General features: G+C 39.0%; 1 protein-coding gene across 2 annotated transcripts in view; it reads right to left on the reverse strand.

Annotated features, from left to right (window-relative positions):
* Positions 1 to 12,618, reverse strand: part of Ide (Insulin degrading metalloproteinase) — a 692,915-nt gene that overhangs the window by 498,793 nt on the left and 181,504 nt on the right. For both annotated transcript variants that reach the window (XM_090384737.1, XM_090384738.1), the window contains exon 10: positions 6,263 to 6,335. In XM_090384737.1, the coding sequence (XP_090240863.1) occupies positions 6,263 to 6,335 (73 nt within the window). The remainder of the gene's footprint in view (positions 1 to 6,262; positions 6,336 to 12,618) is intronic.

Genomic DNA, 12,618 nt, shown 5'->3' on the forward strand with positions numbered 1-12,618 from the left:
AAATTGGAGCAGTGTGGCATTGGAGGCAAATTGCTGCTATGGATAAAGGGATGGTTGAGGGGGAGAAGACAGAGTGGTAATCAATGGACACTGCTCATCGTGGACTAATGTTATTAGTGGAGCTCCTCAGGGTTCAGTGTTGGGTCCATTGTTGTTTTCTGTATTTATAAATGATATTGATGAAGGTATATCAAGCTTAATGTCCAAGTTTGCAGACGATACAAAGGTTGGCAGGGTTGTTAAGGACACTACTGATGCTATGCTGCTGCAACAGGATCTGGAAAGGTTGAGCAGATGGGCTGAGAGGTGGCAAATAAAGTTTAACATTAACAAATGTAAAGTACTACATATGGGAAACAGCAACCCCAGAGCAACATATCAACTCTGTTGTACTACACTGACAGTGGTAGAGAATGAAAAGGACCTGGGGGTAATTGTGCAGGCAGATATGAAGTTCTCTGAGCAGTGCAGATGGGCTGCAAGAGTAGCTCATGGTGTCTTATCAATGATATACAGGAATTTTTCTAGCAGGGATAGGGAGGTGATTATTCCTTTGTATAAGGCAATGGTCAGGCCGCACCTTGAGTACTGTATACAGGTCTGGAGGCCTCATTTCAAGAAGGATGTTGAACTGCTGGAACGAGTACAGAGAAGGGCAACAAGGTTAGTGAACGGAACGAAGGGTTGCTCTTACGAAGAAAGGCTTAAGTTTTGCAAATTACAGTGTCTGGAGTCTAGGCACCGGCGAGGTAATCTGATAGAGGTGTACAAAGCCTTGAATGGGTTGAGCATGCTCAATGATGATGGGATACTGCCTCTTGCTCAGAATAATCACCTGAGAGGGCATAAATTCAAATTGATGAAAGACAGATGTAGGATAGATGTGCGGAAATTTGCCTTTAGCCAGCGGGTAGTTGGAGGTGGAACAGACTTCCATCCCTTGTTGTGGAAGTTGATAGCCTAAATAAATTTAAGGCTCAGCTGGACAGGTATTTCGAACGAACGGAGGGGTGAAGTGGAAGGGGTTTTTTTTTTTTTTTTTTGGCTGATGCTGCATAAGCTTGCTTTCTTGCATCATATGCCTCTACTAATGCTAATTCTAAAGTGAGTGGTCCTTTAGTCACCTCAGATCACAACTTGGTGATGGTCTCTTCTTCAATGGAGCTTTTATCTCATGGCTATTCCCAACCTCGTGTTGTCTGGCATTACAAGAATGCAAAATGGGATGACCTGCTAGATTTCTTTTCTTCTTTTCCTTGGTCGGATTACTGTTTCTTCTGATGACTTCTGATGTCAATGTTTGCTCTGATCATTCAGTGAAATTATTCTTGTAGGGATGGAATCCTTTATTCCGCACGCCAACTTAAAATCTCCTCCTTTATCTAAACCTTGGTTTTAAAATAGACTTGCTATGGCTGTTCAAGAGAAGAATGTCGCATATTGTAATTGGCTCATATTCAAATCTCTAGGTTCATTTTCTGCCTACCAAAGTCGCAACAATTTTAAGGCAGTTATTAATCAGTCGAAACTAGATTTTGAACAGGCTAAGAGTAGAAAACTTGCTTCTTGTCCTAATGGTAGCCAAGCATTCTGGTCTCTTGCCAAAGCTATTGGCTGCAACTTTTGCCCCACCTCTGCTCCCATCTCTATCAAAACCAGATGGTTCTGTTGTCACTTCAGCCAAGGATAAAGCCGGCCTGCTAGCATCCTAGTTTTCTTCCAACTCATATATTAATGATCTTGGTAAAACACCTCCCACCATTTCCATCATGCTCCATTCAATGCCTCCTGTGGTCTTCCGTCAAAAGGATGTCAGAAGGATTTTGACATCTCTTGATGCTAAAAAAGCTCCAGGACCTGATGGTATTTCTCCACTTGTTCTCAAAACCTGTGCTCCTGAATATTACTCCTGTTCTCTGCCATCTTTCTTCTCTTTCTTATTTCAAAGGTGTTTTTCCTTCTGCTTGGAAATTTGCTCATATCCAGCCAGTTCCTAAAAAGGGTGACAAATCCCTCCCATCCAGTTATCGTGCCATTACAATTACTTCTACTTTTTCTAAAGTAAAGGAGAAATCAATTAACCGCCATCAATTAAACTATCTAGAAACCTTTCAGCTGATCAACAATCACCAGTATGGATTCCATCAGTGTCGACCCACTGGTGATATTCTAGCTTATGTTACTCATTTATGAACAAATTCAATGGAAAAGTTCAGTGAAACACAAGCAGTTGCTCTTGACATCTGAAAGGCTTTTGACCATGTTTGGCATAAAGGCTTTCTAAACAAGCTTCCATCATATGGTTTGCCAACTGTTTTTTGCAATGGGTTATCCAGTTTTCTCTCTGACTGCTCACTGAGGGTGATGGATGATGGCTCTCTGTCTTCTAACTTCTCCACTAATGCTGGTGTCCCCCAAGGTTCAGTTCTTTCCCCCACTCTTTTCCTCTTCTATATTAATGACCTTCTTCTATTGACTGGAAATCCTATCCATAGTTTTGTTGATGATAGCCACTGAAATCTCAGGAAACTAGGTGGCAGGCCTGCCAGAGTAAAAAAATTCTAAACTACTGGGTAGCTGGTCCACCTCCATGGGGCTGAGTGTGCACAAAGTTGGGCCTCAGCAGGGGTGCAATGGCTAAAAGGCCAGAACATTAACGGTCCACAACACTACACATATACAGTATCCACACACTTTTAAATCTCTGGCCTTCCCAGCGAACTGGTACACCCACAATGAAAGCGACTGGAGATGGAGGAAACCTCTGGTGCTGCTTGACACTAAATACACTCTACCTGGAAGTAGCCAAAAGAGGCTTATATTACATGCATTGATTGGCGGACCCCAGGGTTTCCCCATTAGCCATAAATTACAGACTAAAAAGGGGCATACCCATAGAATTTCTAAGGGATAGCCCTTGATACAGCCAATACCATCAAGGCTGAAAGAAAAAGAATAGCACAAAACTTCAAGAGCTATGGCAAACAAATTGCGAGGAGGAAACCAAAGGTCTTGTTACCAAAAGGTTTTTGCCACAGGTGGCAATGGTTAATGCAAAGCCACCTAAGTGGTACAGCCCAGGACTTTTCACATTTGTATTGACAGGTCACAGCTCCCTAAAGGCGAAACTAACCTCCTTAGGGCTGATTAATGACCCCAACTGTACCTGTGGCGAGAGTGAATACTAGGCACACATTCTATATGAATGTAAAATTCATGACATCCCCAGAAACCAGTTAATAGCACCGATTGGCCTCCTTCTCAGGGTAGAAAAACATATATTTATAATGGAAGAAGAAAATTATAAAGTATTCACAACCTACACACAGAAAGTATTCGAAATGCATAGGATCAATCCAGAGAAGGGCAATTCTGCCACCCAGCAAATAGTAATCAACAGCCAAAACTGTCCATGTCTCCCACCACGCCCAGAATGATGACTTTAAAAACTGTTAGGGCTGCTGTATTCAGCACCTGGGGGCCCCACACCAAAAAAGTAACAAGAAGTGGGGGAGGAGATGTACAGACAACCAGGGAAGCAGATTAGCTGAAGAATATTAGTAAGGTAGTAGCAAGGGAATGCAATGTACAATGAAAGAAGAATGAATGAAAGGACTAAATGAAAGAGGATGAAAGATAGAGTGAATGGGCTGGGCACAGAGTGAAAGAGTGAAATAGTGAATTATGGTAAAAGGGAATACAGGCAACTCTCGGTTTATAAACATTCAATTTACAAACATTCACTATAACAAATGTCACAATCATTTAAATTTTTTTTAAAGTCGCCAATAGATAGAGTTCCTTATAAAACGAAATGCCAAATGTATAGTGAACATAACTGTAAGATTTAAATAAATAAACTTTTAAAAATGTATTTATTACAATAATTATCAGGAAATTGTTGAACTAGGCAATAAAATAGACCTCGACCTTGGTGTGACTGACATGAGAGAGCTTTTGGACTCACATTTTGAGGAATCAACAACCGATGAAATAATTGAAATAGAGACACATCTAAATTGTGAAGTAACAGAAGAACCTGATATTCCACAGCCTCCCAGAACATTTACAAGGCAGAAAATGGCTGCAGCTTTTAAATCAATTTCTGAGGGGTTGGCAATCATTGAAGAAGAAGAAGATGCAAATATGGAAAGAATTGCAAAAGTGAAGAGGCATTTATGACAGCATGCTACAGTGAGATTTTTGAAGAGAAAAAAAAAAAAAAAAAAAAAGGAATCTAACTGTGCAATCTTCTATAAAAACTTATTTTAAAAAAATGGAAAACCCAGCTGTTTCTTCATTATCAGATGCCCTTCCATCTACCTCATCTGCACCTAGTGTCACTTATGTGGAAAGTATTGAACTCTGATTAAAATATTGACGAATAAAAGTTGAATACATATCTTTAATTAAAAGTAACAAGTAAGATATCTTGTTTTTTATTTTCATTATGTATCGCATATGATAAACGATAATGTATACATACGTTATAATAAAACGTATTGTATAAACCATTCGATGTTTAGTACATGGCTTTAATGCTTTAAAATGGCTGCTAATTTATACAATACGTATCGTAAAAGCTCAGAAACGCAAGATACACATACCGAACAAAATGTCTTGGAACAGAACTCATTCGTAAACCGAGAGCTAGCTGTAAATGATAGTTTTAGTGAAAGAGAATGACCCGGTATGAGAGCTAGAGAGAGTGAATGAGTGTTATGGTACATGGGAATGAGTGATGGAGCAAATGTAATTGGCCAAATGAATACAAACTTAATAACAGCACACATTAGTCATATATACTAACAAAAATTATTCTAATACTAATAACACAAACACGTTCACTGCATTTTCCCCCTGGCCTGCAAAAGTTGCAACACGGTTTGCACCTCAACTGAAGAATTATAGTAAGTAGAGGTGCCCAGAGAGTGCAATGCAGAGAGAAAAAGTTGAACAAATGATAGGAAAGCCAGAATGAATGAGTGTGTGAATGTGAGAGAAAAAGAACACAAACCATAACATGTTATAATTAATTACATACCAACCCTAGTTTTAATCTTGAAAATATTTAATTATTTAGCTTTAATCATTATGTATTAATATATAAATTTATACACCACTGCATTCCCTATCTGGTGTGTGAAAAAGAGGATGAATGAGAGGAAGGAGGTTAAAAATTTAGAACTTAACAGAAAATATAAGAAAAATCATAAAATATAAGAAAAATGTACAAATATAGAATGGAAGTAGAGTGTGAATGTGGATTATGAATGTGTCTCTCCTGCCCCTCTGAATAGGACAATGGGCAGATGGCCTAGGACCCCCTGCCCATCCAAGCATACACCATGCTGTGGCTACTTAGCCGGCATGGTGTGGGATAGAGCTCCAATGCAGGTACTCCAACATAGGGATCTTGTTCCCTATGTTCTTTCATTCCTACCACCTGGGTTGAACTCTCACTCCCCATTTGCTTACCACAACCTGGGTGGCAACCTCCAACCCTTTATCTAGTGGGTAACCCCTCTGTCATCTAACTTCTGTGCCCCTTTTACTTAGGACTAATGCCCTCCTCTATCCTTCTACAACTTTCCCCCTCCCACTTCCTGTCATCCCACTACTATCTTCCACTTTCACTTTTTTTTATTATTATTATTGGGCTCTCCCTGTCTGTAGCTTTGGCTACCACAGGGTTTGCCCCTCCAGTGCTTTCATACTCCCTACTGCCCAGTCCACCTCCTTGTGGCACTGGATGATAAACTAGAGGTTTTTGTTTGAAAACACAAGCCTTTAGGCTAAGAGGCCAGAGGAACAACACAACCCCACGCTAACACTGACTAACCTACATAAATCAGGCTTTTGCAGAGTTTTGTATTCATCACATTCACTGACACGGAGTTTGGGGAAACCTCTGAGCTGTATTACAATTAACGCAATTATTGTGCACAGTAGGAAAACTAATTTTGTAAACAGAAACACTGTCAGTTGTGGCAACTGCAACATCCAAACGAAGAGGACTAAAAAGAAAAAAAACAAAATGCTCTGCCAATTATTAACAACTAAATATAAACATCAATAAATATTGATTTAGTTTTACTGGTTATGTTGCAACCAGCACTATCTACAGTTCTACCAGATATTTTTGCATAAAAAATCTTGCATTTTTTGACTTTGGAATTATAAACCACTATATAACAAATTTATGTTGTTGGCAAGAAATATAATTTATATTATAAATTTTGCATTTAGTAAATACCCTTACCTTGTGCCTTCAATTCAGACAAAAGACTGCCATAGCCCTCATGACCAATTAAATTCTCAAGATAATGTCCAGGCTACAAAAAAAAAGGCACAATTATATCAAACGAAGCTGGCACAGTGAAAAATTTAGTCATAATAATATATATATTTTTTTATATACAGATGGTCTGAAATAAGCACTGAGGCTATTTGTGAAGCTTAATATATGCTTAACCCTTTTGCAAGTGCAAATGTATATACAGTAGAACCGGGATAAGAATTCCCGCATAAGAAGTTTTTCACTGTACTTAATTCTTAATTCCCAATTTCAACTGTAATTTGATCTCTCACTTGTAATGTATTATTTTCCTGGGAAAAAGCTTTCCCACATAAAAATGCACATGATAAAGAATACACTGTGTATTATTATAATGACGTTTTCCAACTTAACACATTTTTTAAATATAGAGATTCTATATTTTTATATTAAAAAAATATAAAACAATATAAATATTTTGGTAATTGAACAAGTTAGTGCATAGCATCATTTTAGTTCATAGTAAACCACCAAAGTAGGTGAAATTACATTGTTTTTTACATCTCATATTGTGAATGTCTTCGCAACAAGTTGCTCTGATATTGCACTGCCTCCAATAAGCAACACTTCACCACTGGAGAAGAGTAATGTTACTTATTTTCACCCCTGGGTGGTGGTATCCACTGAAAATAAATCTACTGTACTCCCTAAATATCTGCAACTATCCACTTCTCCTTCTTCTTTCCCTCAATAAAGATGTTTATCCCCTCCTTCCTTAGCATCACTAAACTTTAAATTGTATCTCTTTGCTTCCTCCACCTAGCTTTCCACCTGATCCTGTACCACCTCCTCCTCATCCCCATAAATCAACAGATCATCAGCAAATATCATCACTTTCATTTTTTCTGTCCCAATTCTTTTCTCCACAGCATTCACTATAACAGCCATCACCAGTATGAACAGCAGAGATGATAGCGCGCTACTCTGTCTCAGTCCATTATTAATTTCAAACCAGCCTGTGTTTCCAACAATTGTTTTCACACAGCTTTCAGTCCCACTATATTGAAGTCCCACTTTTAATACTCTCTATCTACGACTTTCCTGCTCCCTGTTTCCTTAACCCTTGCCATATCCTTCTCTTAATGCTATCATATGCCCTTTCAATATCGAAAAATAGATAGATCCTTCTATACCCGTAATGTTTTTCCATCATTTGGTTCACAGCAAAAATGAAATCCATGGTCAACCTTCCTTTTCTGAAGCCACACTGCTCTTCCCAGTCGCAGTGATCCTCTATAATTAGGCGCCTCCGTAGCCAGGTGGGAAGGAGCAGCAGTGTGTAGCACACGCTTCTTGATTAGACCGGGGTTCAAGCCCGTCGCCACCAAATACGGAGGATGCAGAAAGGTCAGGGAATGACCACCGTATATCCCAGAGTAATATGGCCTTAGATGCTAATACTCCTAAAAACCAAAAAACAAACAACAACAACATCCTCTATAATTCTCACACTTTTTTTCCTCTCTCTTTCCCATTCCTCTCTTTTCCCCTATCTATTCTTCCATTGTATCTCCTTTTTCTACTGATGTTCAATAGCCTCCTAAAATAGTCTTTTCATCTCCTTATTTCTTCTTCATTTATAATTATTCTTCCCATCTCATTATACAGGTAATACTGTTCCTTTCTATCCCTTCTCCTATTCTTCACTAATCCATATAATATCTTTTCCCATTATTAATAACCAGCAGATCTTGTGCCTAGCTCTCCAACCATTTCTTATTCTCTTCTTCGACTATTCTCCTTGCTTCTTTACATTCTCTCTGTCTCTCTCTGACTTGTCTGTTGCCTTTTTACATCTCTTTCTAAAGGCACTATTTTTTCCTTAGAGTAGTCTCTTTTGCTCTCTCATTCCACCACTGCATCTCTTTCCATCTCTCCACACCGCTTAGCCTCCCACACACTTCCTCCACAGTCACTACTAAAGCCTTCATTAAATCCTTCCCATTCCTCCTCTACTCCTTGTATACTGCATTCTCAGGAATGAGTTTGTCTACCTTTTCTCTATATATATTTTCCTACATCCTCATATTTTAGCCTGCTCGTGTGCGTGTGTGTGTGTTAATATAAATAAATAAACTTTCTGTTTATATTCATATTCCGGGACGACTACACAGTCAGAGGAGTTCACAAGATAGAGAGAATATAAGAAACAGCACTGTATTTAGCAGATACAGGCTTGACCCTCAGTCACTCGAAAGCACACATATACTTACACACCTTTGCACCTGACCAGCGATCTGAGCTACAGTGGCTTAAAATACAGGTAATGATAAGATTCTTGTGAAATAAGTAGTTATCTCTTTTTTATTGTAATATTTTATTGTAATAAAGAAGATTAAGTTTAGAGAAAATGAGACAGTTTTAAATTCTATACGGCGGGACCAAACTGATGATGTTACCAATAGTGAATTCAAAATGGGAAACATTCAAAGAATTAACCTTGGAAGCTACTAGACTTTTCATACCAACTAAGAAATATTGTTCAAGGTTTAGGCCTAAATGGATGTCAGATGAACTAATGAGACATTTGGCAGAGAAGAAAAATGCATGGGATACATATAAATTAATGGGTGACATGGAAGCCTATGATAGATATAAGATGCTTAGTAACCAAGTCACAAAGGAGGTAGGGCACCTCCGTAGCCAGGTGGGAAGGAGCAGCAGTGCATAGCACACGCTTCTTGATTAGACAGGGGTTAGAACCTGTCACCACCAAATACAGAGGATGCGGAAAGGTCAGGGAATGACCACCGCATATCCCGGAGCAATATGGCCTTAGTTGCTAATACTCCTAAAAACCAAATAACAAACAAACAAAGGAGGTTAGGCAGGCAAAAGCAGATTACAAGAATCTTTGCCAAAGGATGCAAAGAGTTCTTTACTTATGTAAACTCTATAAGGAAGGGGATGAATCGGATTCATACACTTGATATCGATGGTTCAACTGTTGATGATCCTGCTCAGGTAGCTAACAAACTAAATGAATATTTTGCATCTACATTCGCACATGAGGAATTATTCAGTGAGGGTAATGCCAGAGATGTATTAAACTCTAGCAGTAAGCTAGATAATCTTGTAATAACTGAGTGTAAAGTGGAGGAGAAATTGTGAAGATAAACATAAGAAAGGCACCTGGGGTGGATGAAATCTATCCAGTTATATTAAAGAAGGCAGCAAAGTAAGTAATAAACCCTCAGCCATAATTATGAGAGCTTTCCTGGACTCAGGAGAGGTACACATGGACTGGAGATGTGCAAATGTGACCCCAATTCACAAAGGAGGAGCAAAGGGCGACACAAGTAATTATAGATCTGTTAGTTTAACTTCTGTTCCAGAGAAATTAATGGAGGCACTGGTTAAAGAAGCACTGCAGGATCATCTAGACAAGACTTCAGTTATAGCTCAGACACAGCATGGTTTTGTTAAGGGGAAGTTTTGTCTGATCAATTTGATTGGTACTATGATGTGGTCACAAAGAAACCGGATCCAGGGAATAACTTTGATAACATATATTTGTATCTTAGAAAGGCTTTTGATATTGTTGCACATGGAAGACTGCTACACAAATTGGGGCACTGTGGCAATGGAAGAAAACTGCTGCTATGGATAAAGGGATGGTTGAGTGGGAGAAAACAGAGAGTGGTAATCAATGGACACTGCTCTTCGTGGACTAATGTTATTAGTGGAGTCCATCAGGGTTCAGTGTTGGGTCCATTGTTGTTTTCTATTTATAAATGATACTGATGATGGTATATCATGCTTAATGTCCAAGTTTGCAGATGATACGAAGGTTGGCAGGGTTGTTAATGACATTAATGACAGTACACTGCTGCAACAGGATCTAGAAAAGTTGAGCAGATGACGTAAGAGGTGGCAACTGAAGTTTAACATTGACAAAATGTAAAGTACTGCATACGGGAAGCAGTAACCCCAGAGTAATGTATCAACTGTGTGGTGGTACTATACTGACAGTGGTAGACAATGAAAAAGAATTGGGGGTAATTGTGCAGGCAGATATGAAATTTTCTAAGCAGTGCAGACGGTCTGCAAGAGTAGCTCATGGTGTCTTGTCAATGATATACAGGAATTTTCTAGCAGGGATAAGGAGGTGATTATCCCCTTGTAAAAGGCAATGGTCAGTCCACACTTTGAGTACTGTATACAGGTTTGGAGGCCTCATTTTAGGAAGGACGTAGAGATGCTGGAGCGAGTGCAGAGAAGGACAACAAGATTAGTGAATGAAACAAAGGGTTTCTCTTACAAAAAAAGGCTTAAGTTTTGCAAATTACAGTGTCTGAAGACTAGGCACCTGCGAGGTGATCTGATTGAGGTGTATAAAGCTCTGAATGGTTTGAGCATGCTCAGTGCTAATGGGATTCTTCCTCTTGCTCAGAATAATCGCCTGAGAGGACATAAATTCAAATTGAAGAAAGAGAGTTACATAGATATTACATGGGACACATGTGCAGAAGTTACTCTTTAGCAATTGTGTGATTGATTTCTAGAACATACTTCCACCTGTTGTTGTAGAAGTTGATAGCTTAAACAGATTCAAGGCAAAACTAGACAAACATTTAGAGCGAGTGGATGGGTTAAATTAGAAGATTTCTTGTTTTTTTTTTTTTTGGCTGATGTTATATAAGCTTGCTTTCTTACATCATGTGCCTTTACTAATGCTAACTTCCCTTTCAATACAATAAAACAACGCATTTAACTTTCAGTATATCTATCTCTCTTTTATATGCCAGCACTCCTTGCAATTTTGTGCATGAAATGTATGCATGCATTTTCACATATATAAAACTCATGTATATAACAAAGGTTTATTTTTTCTAAAAGCAATCAATTTTTCATTTCTTCTGTAACAGTTCATGTATATACACAGATGAGTAGGATACAAAAAGAGTTTAAAAATTTCCAATAAAACATCAACTTTCTATCTTTCATTGAAAAATAAATTTTACAACCATTAAACAAAAAAAAAAGTCAACTTCATATACAGCATTAGCATTAGCATTAGTAGAGGCATTTGATGCAAGAAAGCAAGCTTATGCAGCATCAGCCAGAAAAAAAAAAAAAAAACCCACTTCCACTTCACCCCTCTGTTCGTTCAAAATACCTGTCCAGCTGAGCCTTAAACTTATTTAGGCTATCAACCTCCACTACAAGGGATGGAAGTCTGTTCCACCAACCAACCACCCGCTGGCTAAAGGCAAATTTCTGCACGTCTATCCTACATCTGTCTTTCCTCAATTTGAATTTATGCCCTCTCAGGTGATTATTCTGAGCTAGAGGAAGAATCCCATCAGCATTGAGCATGCTCAAATCATTCAAGGCTTTATACACCTCTATCAGATCACCTTGCTGGTGCCTAGTCTCCAGACACTGTAATTTGCAAAACTTAAGCCTTTCTTCGTAAGAGCACCCCTTTGTTCCATTCACTAATCTTGTTGCCCTTCTCTGTACTCGTTCCGGCAGCTCTACATCCTTCTTGAAATGAGGCCTCCAGGCCTGTATACAGTACTCTAGGTGTGGCCTGACCATTGCCTTATACAAGGGAATAATCACCTCCTTATCCCTGCTGGAAAAATTCCTGTATATCATTGACAATACTCCATGAGCTACTCTTGCAGCCTGTCTGCACTGCTCAGAGAACTTCATATCTGCCTGCACAACCACCCCCAAGTCCCTTTCATTCTCTACCACTGTCAGTGTAGTACCACAGAGTTGATACGTTGCTCTGGGGTTGCTGTTTCCCATGTGTAGTACTTTACATTTGTCAATGTTAAACTTCATTTGCCACCTCGCAGCCCATCTGCTCAACCTTTCCAGATCCTGTTGCAGCAGCATAGTGTCAGTAGTGTCCTTGACAACCCTGCCAACCTTTGTATCGTCTGCAAACTTGGACATTAAGCTTGATATACCATCATCAATATCATTTATAAATACAGAAAACAATAATGGACCCAACACTGAGCCCTGAGGGACTCCACTAATAACATTAGTCCACGATGAGCAGTGTCCATTGATTACCACTCTCTGTCTTCTCCCCCTCAACCACCCCTTTATCCATAAAAGCAATTTGCCTCCAATGTCACACTGCTCCAATTTGTGTAGCAGTCTTCCATGTGCAACAGTATCAAAAGCCTTTCTAAGATCCAAGTATATAATATAAAAGCTATTCCCTGCATCCAGTTCTTTTGTGACTGCATCATAATATCCAATCAAATTGGTCAGGCAAGACAACAAAACCATGCTGTGTCCGAGCTATAACTGAAGTC

The sequence above is a fragment of the Mastigoproctus giganteus genome, chromosome 11 (assembly GCF_048544385.1).
Source record: "Mastigoproctus giganteus isolate SK-2022 chromosome 11, ASM4854438v1, whole genome shotgun sequence".
Lineage (NCBI taxonomy): Eukaryota > Metazoa > Arthropoda > Arachnida > Uropygi > Thelyphonidae > Mastigoproctus > Mastigoproctus giganteus.